This window comes from Eretmochelys imbricata, chromosome 1, assembly GCF_965152235.1.
Source record: "Eretmochelys imbricata isolate rEreImb1 chromosome 1, rEreImb1.hap1, whole genome shotgun sequence".
Lineage (NCBI taxonomy): Eukaryota > Metazoa > Chordata > Testudines > Cheloniidae > Eretmochelys > Eretmochelys imbricata.
In genome coordinates, this window is record NC_135572.1 from 197,914,442 (window position 1) to 197,933,738 (window position 19,297).

Here is a 19,297-nt window from a genome sequence, read left to right on the forward strand (position 1 = left end):
TGTAGCTCACGAAAGCTTACGCTCAAATAAATCTGTTAGTCTCTAAAGTGCCACAAGTACTCCTTTTTCTTTCGTTACTGTGCCATGTGATGAATTACATGGGGGAAGGAGATATAATCGCTGATTGTTAACAGGCTTCACAATTCAATCCAGAGATATGAAGATCAAACAAGATTTGTGTAGAAAGGGAGCGTGCAATAGAGAGCTCATTTCCACCCCTTAGCTTAATTGTTCTCTTTCCTTATTTAGACTCTCAATCAGCAAGCCCTTAAGCACACGTCAGTTTTCTCAGAGGGGTAGTTCCCCTGACTTCAATGGGCCAACTGGTATATGTGTAAATATAAGGTTAAACATGTGCATTGGTGTTTGCAGGATCAAGGTGATAGTGCTGATAGTTCATTATCAAGATGCTGCAAAGAAGTTAAAATTATTTAAAATAAAGACAGGGCCAGCCAGCCATCGACAGGACAGAATACTTGGGGTAGATGACTTGTAGTGCGTCAGAAAACCACTGGGCGTAAAAAGTTGCCAGCTCTAGTGGTAGCTTTGTTGAGGACACCTACCCATTTGAAACTCGATTTAGACCTTTATTGGCAACATGAGAGAGGCCAAGGACTGAATGGGCCATAAAGGCAGAACTCGCCACACCTGGTGAGGAGTGAAGTATGTTGGAGCAGCAATGTGGGGGAGGCTTTTGCTGCTATGGCCTATGCTGTTGCCTGTGTTGCATGTAAATGGAGCACTTGAGTCTCCATGGTGGTCAATACAGCACTTTCCACCATGCCAGCACTAAATTCACATTTAAATACAAATTCGTAAGCAGTTTTTCTGTTGAGACCACTCAGGAGGTAAAACCCTGGGCTTATCTTGATTTAAACTTTTGCCAAGTGAGCATGTGAAACTTAATTGCTCGGTGAACCAGACAAATGAAAATTCAGCTGGAAGGCATACATTTCCTTGATAACATGGTAAATTCAGAGGAGCCAGGGAAGTCACAAACACCTTTCCTATGATAAATGCAGCTCCTTCTCTGCTACCCTGCCCTCTTGCACCAGTACATCTGAGGGGAGAATTGGGCCCATTTAAAATGACTAATGAAAAAACAAATCCCTGTTTGCCAAATTTTATGGTTGTTAGTCAAAACTCCCACGGAAGTCAACTAGAGGTTTGCCCAAGTTAAGGACTGCAGGATATCAACTATAACTGTACTGCCCAGAAATCCAGGGCAGTGGTGTTGTGATATATAGAATGGTGTAACTCTGACAGCTGAGTCTTGCATATGGTTTAATTTTACAGCAGAAACTTACTCAGCTGCAGAGGAAATTGAGGGTAAGGATGCTACACCAACAACTCAACCCAATGGCGGGCAATTAGTAAACCCTTCGCTGTCTCCTGAGTCAAGACACCGTACTGAATTCATGGGAAAGGAACAACTCAACAGGCATGTGTTGTTTCGAAGGAAGAGGTCCATCCTGTTTCCTAGTGGAGTTAAAATTTGTCCAGATGAGACTGGTGAGCAGGCCATTGCCAACCATCTGAAATACTTCAAACTCCGAGGTAAGTGAGTGCAGGGAAGCTGACACACTGCTCTGTAGCAGTGTTAGGTAAGTAAGGATGCAACCATTGCATGCTTAATAGATAATTGATTTTAAAAATTCATTTATGAAAAGTTGTATTTGTTATAAATAATACTTATCATACAAAGAGGCCCTAGGTTAAGTACATTACCTGAGAAATTTTGCTTTTGTTACTTGATAATTCATAATTATTATGTATGAGCTAACAACCCCGGCTAGCCACATTTGTGTTGGAGATATCTCAGTCCCCGCAATCAAAGCTCCTCCATAATAACCAATACAACTATACCAGTATGACTTCCTATATGAACATTCTTATTCCAGAATAGGAGGGGCTTTTCCAAGTGAATTAATGTTGCTTTGAAAGGGGTTTAAACTTAACTGGAAGAAAACAGACACTTTTTTCTGGATAGGGTCTATATGAGAAGTTATAACAGTATAACTGGTATAACTTACCCATGTAGGTAGGGAAAGTTAGGCTCCTAAGTTACGTAGGCCTGGTCTACACTCTGGGAAATGAGGTTAGTATATCTATATATCACTCAGGGTGTGAAAAATCCATTCCCTTGAGTGACACAGTTAAACCGAGCTAACCCCCAGCAAACTCCCCCAGCGACCTAGCTCCTGCTTCTCAGGAAGTGGAAAACTCAAGCTGACGGGAGAATCCCTCCTGTCTGTGTAAATAGTGTCTTGACTTAAAATGCTACAGTGGTGCAGCTGCAGCACTTCACTGTAGACAAGACCTTAGGACAGAATTTCCAGAAATGTCTAAGTGACTTGCCTAAGTCATACACAGTCTGTGGCAGAAGAGGCGTTGGATCCTGGGTCTCCCAAATCCCAGGCTAGTTCTCTAACCACTGGACCATTCTTTTTTCTATGCTCAACAGGCTCACATCCCCACCCCCTCTCAATTTTTGAAGTAGTAGCCAGATGAGGGACTTCCTGTAGTGTTTCTATTGGAATCAGAATCCCTTTCACACAGAGTCACGAGTGGTGCTAGTCTGTAATGTAAACTCTCTCTCAATAAAATTCCTGAGGCCTAAATGTGTGCCAAACTTCCAGCACGAAAAAACCAGCACTGGAAGCACTGAACAATGATGAGATGACTTTGACAGCATAAATGAAATACTCTATCCATTCAGATTCATGATACAGCATTGCCAACATAAGCAAATTAGGCTGGATCATGTCAGGTGCGTGTTATTTAAATCTGGGTCTAAAATGACAGTTGTCCCCCTTTCAGAAGGGTTCGTCGAGAGGTATGTGGAAGCTCTCTGAGAAGCTATCTCTCTTCATTCTTAGCTCCCTCTCCTCTTGCATTGCTGCCATCTGATCCATTGACTTTCTCTGTTTCTGCACAGCACTCTCTCTCCAGTTGCTTTGTATACAACTGGGAAATTTACTAATTTGTTATCAATTCACAGAGACCACGTCAGAAGTCATAGCCATGGAATACTTCCTGTTTTCTTTTATAGCTAAGCTCATCTGAGCCCAACACAAGGCTCACAAGTCAACTAAAGACAGGACCCTGATTTTTAAAGAGACCTGGATCCTGATCTAAAGCCCATCAAGAGAGTATGAGAGTATCTCCTCTGACTTCAAATGGGTTTGGATCAGGCCCATTGTGCACAACAGGCATGCTCCTGCTTCCTTCAAGTCAATGTTAAAGCTCCTGTTGATTTCACTAGTCAACGGGCCTTTCTATTGGAAGGTATGTTGAAAGAGTAAATTCAGAGAACACAATGAAATCATTTATGCTCTGTAGAGCCAGAGCCTTATTTTAATATTAAACTGTAACCTAGTGTGAAAGAGGAATTTTAAAGATCATGTAGCAGTGTGCCAAACTTCATGAACTTTCCATTTACATCCCTCTAGAAGCATTTTACTGGTTTTCTGAAAAGTATTCATATCTGTAAAAACAACGTGGAGTTCGGTGACACCTTAAAGACTAACAGATTAATTTGTACATAAGCTTTCGTGGATAAAAAAACCCACTTCTTCAGATGCATGGATCTGAAGAAGTGGGGTTTTGTTTTTTTACCCACGAAAGCTTATGCCCAAATAAATCTTAGTCTTTAAGGTGCCACCAGACTCCTCGTTGTTTTTGTGGATACAGACTAACATGGCTACGCCTCTGATTCATATCTTTATGTTTTAACCATTGTTATTTTGTCAGTCCTGTAAAGTGCCTTCTTTCTCAACATATCAGTCCCCTGAGTATTGGGCGTGACCATAGTCATCAAGATATTCTTTCCTCCTATATTTTTTTTATCTAAAGGGGTATTCCAATAAAGGTAATTCTTTAGTTGCACATGGACCACCATAAAAGTCAATACTGCTACAATGGAGGAAGAAGTCAATTGTCACTTTAACATCAATTTTTTTTTTTTAAACCATACTCAAAGAATTAGTGCTGATGTGACTGTTTTCCAGGTCGTACTCATTCTATCTGTATCTACTTTAGAAGGGAACATACTTAGGAATATATTTAGCTATTTCTTTTAATTTTATAAAGGCATCTTCCAACCAGGATTCCTTATTTGTTTGCCTAATGCAGTCTTAAGGCTTCCAGTTTTACTGGCTTCTGTAAATTTGTGAGGGCTGCTGAGGTTGCCTCTGCTTGAAGTAGAGACTGCCTCTTAGGTGTTTTTGTTATAAGATACAAGCTGAGTGATCATTTCGTGTGACTAGATCACTCCATGGAGATTTTTAAATAGCACTTCCCCGTTACTTTTTATGGGAAAATTCTACTTACAGATCAAATGCATGATGTGACACCTGGTGTTAGACCTCCTGTAGCTCACATAGAGAACAACACAAGGTGCTAAAAATATAGCATGAAACATGAAAAATTCACAGTGAAACTGAATGGGGCATATAGAAAATCAGTATTCTCTAAACTTAATTATGTCTGCATTTTCAAATCCATTATTATTAGCAGTCTAGCAATACCAAGCGGTCCATCTAAGATTACAGGCATCATTGTACTGTGCTGTACTTCTCCATAGTAAGAGTGTCTAAGGAGCTGACAGTCTAAAAGGGAAGGATGCACAGCGTGGGAGAAGCAAGCTAGGTTCAGGGAGGAAGTGACTTGTTCAAGGTCATCAAAGCAGGTTAGTGACAGAGCCAGAAATACATGCCAGGTCTTCTGTGTCTCAGTCCAGTGCTGTAGTCACTCTAATCTCACACCTAAATCTCAAAACAACCCACTACTTGCAATAGCATTTAGCATTAGCATTTAGCAGCATTTAGCAGTTAGCATTTTTTTACTTTCATTAGCCGCACCGCCTGACCAATCTAGGGTTCTTACTGCCTCTACACCCCTTAGTGCTTTATACCCCTCTGTGCTCTTTGTAGTGATAGTCATAAAGAGCCTTTTTAAAAAAAGAGTATTTCCAGATGGAAGCAAGTCTATCTAGAGATTTCTATCATGTTTATCACTGTGATATCTGAACATGTAACAGAAGAGTTAAGTTCATGGTCTAGTAGATACTTATGAATACTTGGAGAGTTGATATGGATACACAGTTTGGGTTTGATCCTGCCAACTGCTGAGCTTCTAGACATGGATAAAGGAGTGTTTGTGAAATCAAAATGCAACAGGTGCTGACATGGGAGTTAAAGGCACTTGACATATCACAGAATCAGGCCCTATATGAGTATATGGGTGGGATTATTAACTCGTGCTCTTTTAAGATTAATTTCTTTGCTGCTGGAAGGTTCATGTGATCTGGCAGTAGTTTGCAATCAAATTAATGTTTAAAGGAACAGAAGATCAGTGTCCACTGGGCAGCACTGGGATGCACATTGACAAGACTGACTTGGTGGAAGCCTAAGAGTGTAAAGTTCAAATCATGAATGTACCATGAAACATAATGAAAATAATGTTAGTGCTTATAGGTCAGGGGATTGGTAATGAGATATAGCCCAGGTGTAGTGTTAACTGAAAATTGTTGCCATCTGTTGGATGTTGCATGGTCTCTCTCCACTTCCTCACAAAACTCACCACAACCAGCACAAATGGGCAGCGTTGTTTGCCAGTCTCAGTAGAGAGGCCAAGCATTGGATCAGCCAATTGAACTGGTGGTGTAAATGGAATTAGGGTTAAGGCAGCACAGGGAAGCTTTCACTGCTATGCCCTGTGCTGTACCTGCACAGTGGGTAAATATAAGATTCTGGTTGCCAGCACTGTCAGCCTGGCACCATTCACCAGTACCAAATTCTTTCTCTCTCTTTGGGATGTCTGAGCTTAAGCACTGTGGTGGTGGCTGCCTTTCCTATGCAGGCTCCAAAGTTCCTTGTGCATTCTTCTCCCACGGAGGGCCATACACAATCTGGTTCTGTATGCTCATATACATTTCAGAGTTTATTCCTTAGGACAAAAGCACTTCTCTTAATGTGAACTTTCAGATGGCCAGAGTGGTATACGGTCTTCCTATCAGGTCTGTGTTGGCCAGCCTGTGCTTAAGATACATTATCTAAAAGTATTGATCACAGAAGAAGGAATTAGTCAATATATTGGGCATAACAGTTGTTAATGAAGGAGTTGGAGGTGATTTTCAATGCTGTACTTGAGAAAGAAAAGTGTTCCTTAGAGGAATGAATCCTAGGGATTTTATCCATATTTATGGCCAGTGGCTTTGGTTATTCCAGAGGTAGGACTGAACCATCAACATTTAGATGTGGATCGAGATTATGACCCTCTTCTTCCCAAGTTTAAGTAGGTTCAGATCCAAAGTTATTTGGGATTGGTGCTATAAATTTGGATCATGGTTTAGATTTTGAAAAACCTTCCCCCCTCAAAGTTCGGGATGGTCAAGTTTTGATTCAGGACTATCTCTTATTAAAATAAAAGGATTTTAATGATTAAATGATTCCAGTAATAATTATTAGTATTGAACTACAAAAATAAAACTAAGAGTCTGTTTGATTGAAATACCCTAACAGAGAGGCTGAAGTTTCAACTTGTTACTCAAACCTTAACTAAAGGTGAACAGAAGTAGCTTTAAATACAAAACTAATGAACCTTACTGAGTGGCCAAAGATGATAAAAGGCATTTTAATTAAACAAAGGGGCTAATTTAGTACATCAGTGCATCATTCATTCCCTGCTTAGCCCTTTTCTGCATTGTTTCCAGCCAAGCAAATTTTCATGGCTGATTTAAGAGAACATATTCTGGGGTTTGTGATGGAAGCACTGGTTCAGCCTCTCCTTCATCTGAGATCTTAGGTATTAGCAAGTGCAGCTAAAAAGCTCCTTTTTCTCCAGAGAGATTTTTCTCTTTGCACTGAAATGCTGTATGGAGGTGGGGTGTGTGCTCTTTAAAGACTTAGTGCTGCTATTATTGTGAATTCTATCTTTTAATTGTTGCTGTGTGCTGTTTAAAGGTTGCCATGTCCAACCCCGTACACATTTCAACAGCAGAGGAAGGGATCTGTGTGTGTATGCATATATACATATTATAATCTGTTTGGCAAGTGTTAATGAAACCTTTGGATGAGACGTACCTTAGAAGTGTCAGTCATTCTTTTTATTACTATGACCCTCAGTCTCACACAGGGGCTGCTCTACCAATTTTGCTGCCCCAAGCAGCTGCCACCGAATTGCCGCTGCTGGACTCGGATTGCCGCCCCCTTCTAAATTCCTCCCCAAGCACCTGCTTGGAAAGCTGGTGCCTGGAGCCGGCCCTGGTCTCACATCATCACAGCAGGAGCCATGCAGTTCCGCAGAAGCAAAAAGAGAAGATATTGGCATCCTGCTGCTTCAGAATAGACTGTCCTGCCTGATTCAGAATTCCTAGCCAACCGTACACGATTCGACTCTTAAGAGGCACTAATGGGATTAAATGGGGATAAAACTCCAGCACTGCCCACTTACACAAATGACCAGCAAGCTACCCCACCCCCAACTAGGTGTTCAATACTGTCATATGTTGTTCCTCCTGTTAACCTCACAAATCCCTGCATATCAAGTGAGATGTAATAGGCTAAGTGACTCTTTCTCTTCTGAAAGATAAATGCTAAAAGCAGAGTCAAAGACACAGTTCCTTGGGAATTAGTGCGTCCCATACGGATGGGCGAGGGGCATGTTACGGGCAAAGTTTCAACACAGGATTTCAGACAGAGGGTCACGTGGAAGTCTTAAATGGTTATTTTCAAAAGAACAGTGCAGCTTGCCGGGAAGGGAATTTTAAACAAAGACTTTTTTCCCCCTCCAAAAGATTTGGCTCTGTCCATGCCCTCTTAAACTGGATGTAAAACTTCTCAGGAGAAATATTTTCCATCAGAGAAATTGAGGGGAGGAAGATTAGGAAGTAGCTTGATCTTTGTTAGTTGTAAATTTATTTTTTCTTGTGAATACTGATAGGCAGCAATGCAGCCTGATGTATTGACATGCGATATGTCTCAATGAATAGGGCAGTGGCTGAAAGCCAGGGTTTCTGGTTCTACCATTGACGTACTGTGTAACCTCTATGCCTCGGTTTTCCCTGTGAAATGGAGATAGTAACATTTAACTGCCTTTGTTAGGGGCTTTGAGTTCTACAGGTGAAATGTATCGTAAAAATGCTAAGTATTTACGTACGCACACTGGTGTAAGCATCAGGTTTGAAACATCTGGACTCCTTCACCCCAGGTTAGAATCCTGGCAGTTTCAGCTTCCTCCTTCCACACTAGATCTGTTGAGTTTCACATGGTTTTCTGATGCAGCCTTTAAAACCAAGGCCCTGTCGGCTCTGTGTGGACATTAAGAGCCCCTGGAACTTTTATTCATTGGCGTGCGAGTTTGCACCAGTGTCCTGAGCAAAAATTCCTGCTTTTTCCCTCAGTACAGTGAACTGGTTGTTCCCCTTCTAGCTGGGCTGTAGTTCAGTGGTGCATTAAATGATTTTTGAAGCACTCCTTGTGGATAAAAGATGCTATATAAATGTAAGACCTCCATTTTGAGAGAGAGGCTAGGACAGGCTATCTGATTGCCATTCCTGGCTCTGCCACTGATTTGCTGTGTGATTTACACACAGCCGCTCATTGCCTCAGTTTCCCTATCTGTAAAATAGGGAGAGTAATACTTCCTTAGCAGAAGTGCTGTATAAGGCTTTAGTCATTAAGGTTTGTAAAGTGCTTTGAGTTCTTTGGATGAAGGGAGCTATAGAAGGGCAAAGTATTATTATTTTAATATTTTCTCTCTCTTTCAAGAGTTCTGAATTACCATCACCAGGTATGGATGGAAGCCATTTCCCGTAGAACCTTCCCTTTCCACCCACATACAACTTCTAGCCTCTTTTTTTAACTGCCTTGAAAGACTGGTCTTGATTTAGTGATGGTTTTAATCAGTATCATCTGCTAGGGATTAAGGGGGGTGGATCAGAAATCCTGTCTCCTCCCGGAGCTGATCCTGCAAACACCACCAGGCATGGAGCTAACTACTGTGACTTGTCCCACACAAGTCTAGTGAATGTTTTTCCAGGGCAAGGACTAATGAAGACTGCAGGAACTAGCCAGATGGGTGAGCTATTTCCATTTGTGCTGAGGGGTAGCATTTGTACTCGAATGCTTTCTGGCAGTGTCACTACATCTGAAGTGGTGTCAGCATTTCTGTTGATACCCTGGTGTCAAGGTTCCTTCCCCACTCTGAACTCTAGGGTACAGATGTGGGGACCTGCATGAAAAAACCCCTAAGCCTATTTTTACCAGCTTAAGTTAAAACTTCCCCAAGGTACAAACTATTTTACCTTTTGCCCCTGGACTTTATTGCTGCCACCACCAAGCATCTAACAAATATATAACCCGCTTGGAAACGGCTTTCCCCCCAAAATCCTCCCAAACCCTACACCCCCTTTCCTGTGGAAGGCTTGATAAAAATCCTCACCAATTTGCATAGGTGAACACAGACCCAAACCCTTGGATCTTAAGAACAATGAAAAAGCAGGTTCTTAAAAGAAGAATTTTAATTGAAGAAAAAGTAAAAGAATCACCTCTGTAAAATCAGGATGGTAAATACCTTACAGGGTAATCAGATTCAAAACATAGAAAATCCCTCTAGGCAAAACCTTAAGTTACAAAAAGACACAAAAACAGGAATATCCATTCCATTCAGCACAGCTTGTTTTCTCAGCCATTTAAACAAAACAGAATCTAATGCATATCTAGCTAGATTACTTACTGACTTTTTACAGGAGTTCTGACCTGCATTCCTGCTCTGGTCCTGCCAAAGGCAACACACAGAGAGAGCCTTTGTTTCTCCCCCCGCCCCCCCCTCCAGCTTTGAAAGTATCTTGTCTCCTCATTGGTCATTTTGGTCAGGTACCAGCAAGGTTATCCTAGCTTCTTAACCCTTTACAGGTGAAAGGGTTTTTCCTCTGGCCAGGAGGGATTTAAAGGTGTTTACCCTTCCCTTTATATTTATGACACCTGGTTTTTCAGGGATTCACAACTCGTTTGTAGAACTTCATTCCTGACTAAGCTTTTCATTCACGGCCTTGGTGTATGAGCAGACTTCTCTTTCTTTATTTTACTTCACATTTTAAAAGGTGGCTTGGCAACTAGTGTTGCCAACAACTAAAAAGTTCAGCCATCTGAGCTGCTTTTTGCATTCAAATCTCTAAATGGCTTTGATTTCAACAATGAACTTTGATATGAATGATGGCATAATATTGTCCCAGAAAGTCTTGAGAATGTGGATGGAAAGGAGGAAGCTTGAGGTTAAGGCACAGGACTGGGATTTGCAGTATGTTCAGTACCTGGCCCTGCCACAAACTTCTGGTGGGACCTGGGGCAAGTCACTGAATCTCTGTGAGCCTCAATTCCCCTTCTGTAAAATGGGGATGATAGCACTTCCCTACCTCACAGTGGTGTTGTGAGGATAAATACATTAATGTTTGAGGTACTCAGATACTCGGATTCTCATTCATAGTATTAGATGCAACATACAGGAAGAGGACAATATCAAATGGTTGTGATGCTGCATTTTGCAGAGTGATTGCAATGCATGAGTGGTGGCTGCTTTTCATAAAGGATTAAATTCGGAGAGATGTTCAGCGTATGCAGCTTCCATTGATTTCACTGGGAATTTGCAGATCCTTGGCACCTCTTAGGATTTGGTTCAAGATTTGTACAGGGTAAGCAGTGTCCAGAGCGGGTGGGAGGGGGAGGGAACCCTTTTGTAAACTTAAAAAAATGAAAACAGAATGCTCTGCTAATGGGTACTAGATTGATACCTTTTCTAACCATTTGGGTTCACCCCACCTCAGATCTTGTCTCTGTTTGGCCCCAAGTGAACAAGAAGGGAAGGCTTCCTCATTAAGTGTCAGTTTAAACACTTAATGAGGAAAGCTTCCATTGGTTATGGTCCTCTGATTGAGTAAGTGAATTTCTGCTTGGAATCTTTTAACCTAGAGCAGTATTTCTCAATGACTGGACCGTGGAGTAGCGCATGTCCCTGAGATCTCCCTGACACAGTTTAGGAAGGCAGCAAGCTGGTCCCTGGTATCAAAAAGATTAAGAAACACTGACTGCTGTTACCTTCTTTCATTGTGTTCCTCCGTTCAGTTTACAGTTTAATCAGTGGTGTTTGAGTGGCAGTTAACATCTCCCTGTTGAAGGCCTGAATTAATTCAGTTGCTTGATCACTGCCCTTGTTTGCTTTGTGCCTATTTCTTCCCTACAATATGCATGGGCAACTCCCACTGAAGCCATCTGGAGTTGGGCTCGCACATGTGAGGGCAGAATGTGGCCCTCGGTAAAGAGCAATAAGTGAGACAAAACCTTTGGTAAGGCTATGTCAAAAGGCTCAGCAGTGGAGGCTGAGTTTGAACAGCCAGAGACCAGGGCTATTAGAGGGACACAGCGCGGGGCCATAACGATCAGGGATGCTTTCAGGCAGCAATTTGAAGCTGAAAGCCACAAATATTTGTTGCTATGCTCGGCAGTGCAGTGCTTGTAATGCTAGGAGGTGACTGGTGCAGACGATGCAGTATGTTGGTTTAACAGAATTGTATGTTGCTTTGCAGGGCTCTTTTTGCTTTCAATTCATAGAATAAAGATTGCTTTCAAACCAACACAATTTTTATTAAAAGACAACAACCGGCGGAGAGAGTCAAATAAAAAAAAATAGCATCAGCAGTGAGGGGGATGGAGGAAGGGAAGGTCCCAGGAGGAGGTGGGGTCCCGGGACGGCTAAAGATTTGCATATGTCCAGGGATCATACCCAACCTTCTCCTTTGGAGTACAGTGCAGCGGGTACTGTACTTCAGCAGGGCCAAACTGCAGAGGGACGGGTGTGGAGTGCAGTGGGTAGTGCAGAGCTGCACTGTGAGAGGGGAGGAGTGGAACGCCGCAGGTATAGACTGGAGCCAGAATATTGATATCCGTGTGGTGTTGGTGTCTGGGGGGAGCATGGGGAAGAGTTTTGTGACAGCGGCCGCAAGGGACGGTGGGCACGGAGCTGCTCAGTTTGAAGAGTTAGTATCGCCTGGAGCATGTCTGCGTGGTGCTCCATAATGTTTAAGAGCCACTCCGTGGCTTCGTTCTGGCATGCTGCGTTCTCCTTTTGGTCCCTTTTCTCGCTATCCCGCCACTCCTTCAATTCCTCTTTCTCAGTGGTGGAGTGCATCATAACCTCACACATAAAGTCCACCTTAGTTCTTGGCTGCTTTCTCATTCTGCACAGCCATTCCACCTCTGATAACAAAGAGGGAGGTTGGGCTCCCAAGGTCATCTCTGTGAAGTTTAAATGCAACATTTTACAGAAGCAGTATTTTTTGCAACACAAACAACACGGATTCAGTGCTTTAAAACACAGCCAGTACTCCCACAAGACCCCCAAAATGGTGAGTAGCTGCAGGGGCAGGGTAAGTAGCTCTTCCCGGACCCTGCTGTACACTGGGCACGTGGCTCTTGGGGAGAGCCAGCACTGTAGAGGGAGCCTGATAATCAATCCTGTCCCCACACTTTCCACAGGATGTGATCATTATGGAAGATATCTCGCTGTTGAGTGTGAGCAGGGAATCAAGGGAGGGTCTTCTCCAAGACTACGGCTTCTGCCCTGGACCTTATGCGGCTCGCCTGTGTGCAGCAATGGTGTGTCCCGTCCCACCCCCCCCGGCCTCGTGATGGCACAGTGATGTGGGAAAGTTACAGTTAATGGGGCAAGAAACAAAGCAGCTCTGCCGAGGAATCTGCAGATTGCCCAGTATCTCCACGAGAGTTTCCTGGAGATCTCTGTGGGAGATTCCTGTGAAGTGAGGGAGTCAATCAATAGCCTGTTTTGCCACTCAGACTAGGCATGCGGTGCGAGACAAGTCTGCTTTCTGCAACCCTCCTGCCCCCAACAACTTGCTTCAGCGATTTCCAAAATCAAATCCACTTACCAGGGGCCTCCTCTCCTGTTTGCGCTTCGCCGACATCCGGCAGCCGTGACTGGCTAGGCTTCTCTGGGGTAGAGAAGAGCTCCTGTCTGCATGCATCTCTGACCGAGTCATCCTCTGCCTCTGCCCTCCACATTCTCGTCCAAGATTTCCTCCTCCTGTCTCAGTCCACTCTCGACTGGCATGTGAGCCCCCGAATTATCCACAGGGGTCTTCGCAGTGGAGGTGGGGTCACTGCTGAGTATTGCATCCAGCTCTTTGTAGAACCGGCAGCTTGTGGGTGCAGCACCGGAGCAGCAGTTTGCCTTCCGTGCCCTGTGGTAGGCCTTACACAGCTCCTTCACTTTGATCCTGCGCTGCAGTGTGTCCCGGTCATGGCCCCTTTCTGTCATGCATCGTGAAATCTGTCCTTATGTATCGTAATTCCTATGGCTGGAGCGCAGCTGGGACTGGACAGCCTCCTCTCCCCAAATGCTGATGAGGTCCAGCAGCTCGGCATTGCTCCAAGCGGGGGCTCACCTGGTGCGTGGAGCAGGCATGGCCACCTGGAAAGATGCGCTGAGACCACTGCATGCGTCACCGAGCAAACAGGAAGGGGGCTTTCAAAATTTGCAAGGAATTTACGGGGTGGGGCTGACAGTTGGTCACCTGAGGGCAGGGCAATAGTGTTCCAACCGATGACCAGAGCGGTGAGAACAGGCATTGTGGGACACCTCCCGGAGGCCAGTCACAGCGCTGTAATCTACCTGGGTGTCTACATTGGCACTGCAGCGCTGTAGCCCCAGCGTAGAAAGCCGTACGCCTCTCGTCGGGGTGGTTTTTTTATAGCACTGCAACTGCACAGTTTCTGCGCACTAAGTGGCGTGGCAGCGTGTGCACCTCGGGAGTTACACCGCAGGAAGCCGCTTTACTGTGCGGCAACTTGCCAGTGTAGACAGGGCTCAAGTCTTTTGCTTTAAAGGTGGGTTTTTAATTATGAAGACTGTTGGCCATGTCTTTATCTTTTCCTAAACTCCTATTTTCCATTTTTGGTCTCCTACCTCATTCGTTTTTATCTCCTTTGAATTTGAAAAGGGTAGTTTTTTAGGTTTTATTATATTTTAATTTTTTTCATTAAGTTGTGCAGTGTACAGAATACTTAGGGCAAGGGAAAGGCAGACAGGAGGGATACTTATACATAAAAATGCTTCTGTACTTTTTGGGGAGTCTTGGGGGGAGGGGCAAGGGGCATGGTCTTTGGGGAGGGGTGAGACGGGGCGGCGCCTCAGGTGTCCAGTTATCAGGAATTAGAAAGTAGCCCCTTACTTTGCAATTTGACCCATTTAAGTAAATAGGGTAATTCGCAGAATAAATTACTACTCAGTGGGAACATGCGTGGCAGAATGACTAGTTTGTTTAGTTTGGCGGTCAGCACATACAGCTGTAGTGTTGGAATGAACACCAATGGAAATCGCAGTATAAGTTTGTCCAAGATTTTTATCCCTCCCCAAATCCACAGGGTCACATGAGTGAATTCTCATCAGACTATTTAGGAGCCAGAAATAATTTCTTGTCAACAGACCTACGGATTCTAAATAGTGTCAGCAAAGTGAGGGTCTTCTCTGCTTTGTTAGATAAGTATTAGTTAATGTATAACAAATCAAGATATGCAATAGTGTTTTTTCAACAACAGGCCAAATTCCCTCTCCCCTTCTCCCCCGCCCAGTTACCCCCATATATCATTGATTTCATTGGAGGTGACTTGGTATAAATGAGGGGAGAATTTGACTCCCCATCCCTTTCCCTCCTCCACAAAAAAATGTGACCATATTTTCCGGCTAAATTTGGTTAATGGCATCAGAACCCACAGATGGCACAGCACCTGTGAGATTGGGATTCAGGGTTGGTGGGGGGGTGACTAATTCTAATTGAAAGGACACACAACAAATCCCTAATCTAACAGGAGCTGATTGGGAGCAAATGTGCATGCTGCAGCAGCTTATAATCAGGGGAAATGCTGCTGATCAAATTAATTTTAAAAATGAGATTAGACATATTTAAGACTGTTAAAAAAAAACTGCCTGGGATTATTACTGCTAGTTATTACTTGCATCTGGGTAGCCAGTACTTGGTCCGTTGCTGTTTGAAAACCTTGTGGGGTCAGACAGAGTCTTTGCAAAGATTTGCAAGAGATGTGTTGTTGCACTTCAACTTGCATCTGTTTCATGTCACAATTACAGCCTGTTTGAAAACTCATCCCAATTATTTGGAATCGGAGTAGGCTAGGTACTACACTGCACTGGATACCTAGGAGGGCCCTATGCACCTCCATAAGGTACGAATAACTCCCAGTGAAATCAAGTAGAGTTACTTCTATCCTGTGGTATTAAAATAGTGTTCTGGATTTGAGGCTGATCTCAGGCCTTTCCTAAACCCTCACATCTAGAGGAGAGTGGGAGGAAACATTGCAGAGGTTAGTGGTGATGGTTTGAACTGTGATAGTGCCCAGAGGTCCCAGTCAGGATCCTGGCCCTATGATGGTCTTTGCCCACCAAAGAGTTTGCTATCTAAGAAGACAAGTGACATGCATAATCAAATATATACAATTTTCAAAATATATATGTACATTTGCAATTTTTACTTATGAATAGATAAAATTAAGTGCCACTTCTCTCAATTTGCCCTTCAACCTAAGCAAAAATTGACTGATTTTTGCATAGGCCTGACAACAGATATGAGGCAGTCTTCACTAGAAGACATACCATACATATAAAAATTTACCAGCAATATCTCTGAAAGACGACATACCTTATAAATTCTTAGTTAAAGAAGTGCAATGTGTTTAACCCAAAGAGCATCTGACACCCAGAGGTAATCGTCATCAAGTTTTGGAGCTTGGCAGCACAGAGAGGTTTTTTTTAAGCTGCTTGAAGAAAATGACTTAAGAAAGATTCAAGGTCAGTTCCCTATAGGTCCTGGCTGAGTATGTCAGACTTTCCCTGAAAGCAAAGCATTTCTCTGCCAAACTACTGTATATAGCTAGTGGAGGAAAATCCCATAAATCTCTCTCCTCCATTTATCCTGGGTCAAAGAGAGGTCCTTGTATGAGCATTATGTGACCAACTGCTCTGACTGGAAAACAGAGAGAGATTAGAGCACATACAGTACTGGAAGAGACTTTACCCTTGCGGTCACAAACCTTCTCAGCTTACAGCTCAGAGTCAGCCCTTTGGAAGTACATACATACAGTAATGTTAAAATAGCTCTTTACTTTTTTAAGCACATCACATTTTCATCTCATGATTCTAGCCCTGCTTTTCAGTAGCCATTAACACAATGATAGCTTCCGATATTTATTTTAAGTCAGTCACACAATTGACTTCAAAGGAATTGTATTGAGAATTGAAACTCTAGAAACTTTTTCAGTACAAACTAACTATAATACTGGTAAATTTAAATCCTTGCTGCACCTTACCTTTGGTACCATAATACTGCAGTTAATGTATATCTTCTGTGCAGGTACTCACTTTTTAAAATTGGGAGCACAGTGTACAAGGGATTACTTTACCCACAGTTGAAATGCAGCTACTTCTGGGGTGCAACATGGCTGCTGTTTAGCAGAACAATAGTTTATGGGTGAGAAAATGCAGATTGATTCCTTCAAATGAAATTTCAAGGGGGAAAGATGAAGGTCGAATGTAATTATCCCAGAAGGAATTTGGGTAGGACACTGGAGTTAACATATGCTTGGAAAAAGAGACATGAGTCTTTCACAACTTCAAGTGACCTGAACCTCTGTTGAACTAGTACTTAAATGACTTACATTCCCATAGTATGTGAGTTCCTCACAACCTCTATGTATGATACTCACAATACACCTGTGAAGTAGGGAAGTGCCGTCATGTCCATTTCACAGATGGGGAACTGAGGACTAGAGAGACTAAGTAAGTTGCTCAAGTTGCACAGGAAGACACTGGAAATCAGGAAAATGAGTCTGGGTCCCCTGAGTCCCAAATTAGCGCCCAAACCACTGGCTCATCCTTCCTTCCCTCTCTTGTCCAGTACGCACTGCCTCCAGCAACAAAGTGCCACCCACTAACACTATGCCTGCTGCACCTGGAGCTGCAGCTAGCAAGAGATGTTAAGAGTAACAGGAAGGGTTTCTTCAGGAATGTTGGCAGCAAGAAGAAAGCCAAGGAAAGTGTGGGCCCCTTACTGAATGAGGGAGGCAACCTAGTGACAGAGGATGTGGAAAAAGCTAATGTACTCAATGCTTTTTTTGCCTCTGTCTTCACGAACAAGGTCAGCTCCCAGACTGCTGCGCTGGGCATCACAGCATGGGGAGTAGGTGGCCAGCCCTCTGTGGAGAAAGAAGTGGTTAGGGACTATTTAGAAAAGCATGGGGCCGGACGCGTTGCATCCGAGAGTGCTAAAGGAATTGGCGGCTGTGATTGCAGAGCCATTGGCCATTATCTTTGAAAACTCGTGGCGAACAGGGGAAGTCCCGGATGACTGGAAAAAGGCTAATGTAGTGCCAATCTTTAAAAAAGGGAAGGAGGAGGATCCTGGGAACTACAGGCCAGTCAGCCTCACCTCAGTCCCCGGAAAAATCATGGAGCAGGTCCTCAAGGAATCAATCCTGAAGCACTTACACGAGAGGAAAGTGATCAGGAACAGTCAGCATGGATTCACCAAGGGAAGGTCATGCCTGACTAATCGCCTTCTATGACGAGATAACTGGTTCTGTGGATGAAGGGAAAGCAGTGGATGTATTGTTTCTTGACTTCAGCAAAGCTTTTGACACGGTCTCCCACAGTATTCTTGTCAGCAAGTTACAGAAGTATGGGCTGGATGAATGCACTATAAGGTGGATAGAAAGTTGGCTAGACTGTCGGGCTCAACGGGTAGTGATCAATGGCTCCATGTCTAGTTGGCAGCCGGTATCAAGTGGAGTGCCCCAAGGGTCAGTCCTGGGGCCGGTTTTGTTCAATATCTTCATAAATGATCTGGAGGATGGTGTGGATTGCACTCTCAGCAAATTTGCACATGATACTAAACTAGGAGGAGCGGTAGATACGCTGGAGGGCAGGGATAGGATACAGAGGGACCTAGACAAATTGGAGGATTGGGCCAAAAGAAATCTGATGAGGTTCAACAAGGATAAGTGCAGGGTCCTGCACTTAGGACGGAAGAACCCAGTGCACCGCTACAGACTAGGGACCGAATGGCTAGGCAGCAGTTCTGCGGAAAAGGACCTAGGGGTGGCAGTGGACGAGAAGCTGGATATGAGTCAACAGTGTGCCCTTGTTGCCAAGAAGGCCAATGGCATTTTAGGATGTATAAGTAGGGGCATAGCGAGCAGATCGAGGGACGTGATCGTTCCCCTCTGTTCGACATTGGTGAGGCCTCATCTGGAGTACTGTGTCCAGTTTTGGGCCCCGCACTACAAGAAGGATGTGGATAAATTGGAGAGAGTCCAGCGAAGGGCAACAAAAATGATTAGGGGTCTGGAACACATGACTTATGAGGAGAGGCTGAGGGAACTGGGATTGTTTAGTCTGCAGAAGAGAAGAATGAGGGGGGATTTGATAGCTGCTTTCAGCTACCTGAGAGGTGGTTCCAAAGAGGATGGTTCTAGACTATTCTCAGTGGTAGAAGAGGACAGGACAAGGAGTAATGGTCTCGAGTTGCAGTGGGGGAGGTTTAGGTTGGATATTAGGAAAAGCTTTTTCACTAGGAGGGTGGTGAAACACTGGAATGTGTTACCTAGGGAGGTGGTAGAATCTCCTTCCTTAGAAGTTTTTAAGGTCAGGCTTGACAAAGCCCTGGCTGGGATGATTTAATTGGGGATTGGCCCTGCTTTGAGCAGGGGGTTGGACTTAGATGACCTCCTGAGGTCCCTTCCAACCCTGATATTCTATGATTCTGTTAGAAATGGACCAAATTTTAATTTTCTGCAGAATTTTTTCTATTGAAAGTTTTTTCCATTTTGAAACCTTCAATTGTTATTGAAATCTCAATTTTGGGGGTGTGAGGGGGGGAATTCTGCCATGACACTAAACTGTCAATCAAAATTGGTGATGCAAAAACTGAAAGGCAAAAATGCAAAATAATTAACCAAGCTAACTTTTTCATCAATAATTTGCACTGAATTATTTTTTTTACAAAATGTGCAAATATTCATTTTTGATAGGGCTTGTTTTCAATGGAAAATGTCCACCAGCTTTTCTGAAAAGGTATCATTCTTTCTGGAACTTTGGAATGGAAAATACATCATGGGAGTGACTGCCTGTTTTGGGAATATGACAATTTGCTTCACTTCACTTTACTAAAGAGGCCCTGAAGCGTGAGAGATGCAGTGTTGCCTATTCTTGAGAA

The 19,297-nt window shown here is 43.5% G+C and overlaps 1 protein-coding gene across 1 annotated transcript in view; it reads left to right on the plus strand.

The window, feature by feature from the left end:
- The window catches only part of IMPG2 (interphotoreceptor matrix proteoglycan 2), an 89,763-nt gene that overhangs the window by 1,126 nt on the left and 69,340 nt on the right, over positions 1-19,297 (plus strand). Inside the window, exon 2 of the mRNA XM_077807306.1 lies at positions 1,297-1,557. Coding sequence (XP_077663432.1) covers positions 1,297-1,557 — 261 coding nt within the window. The remainder of the gene's footprint in view (positions 1-1,296; positions 1,558-19,297) is intronic.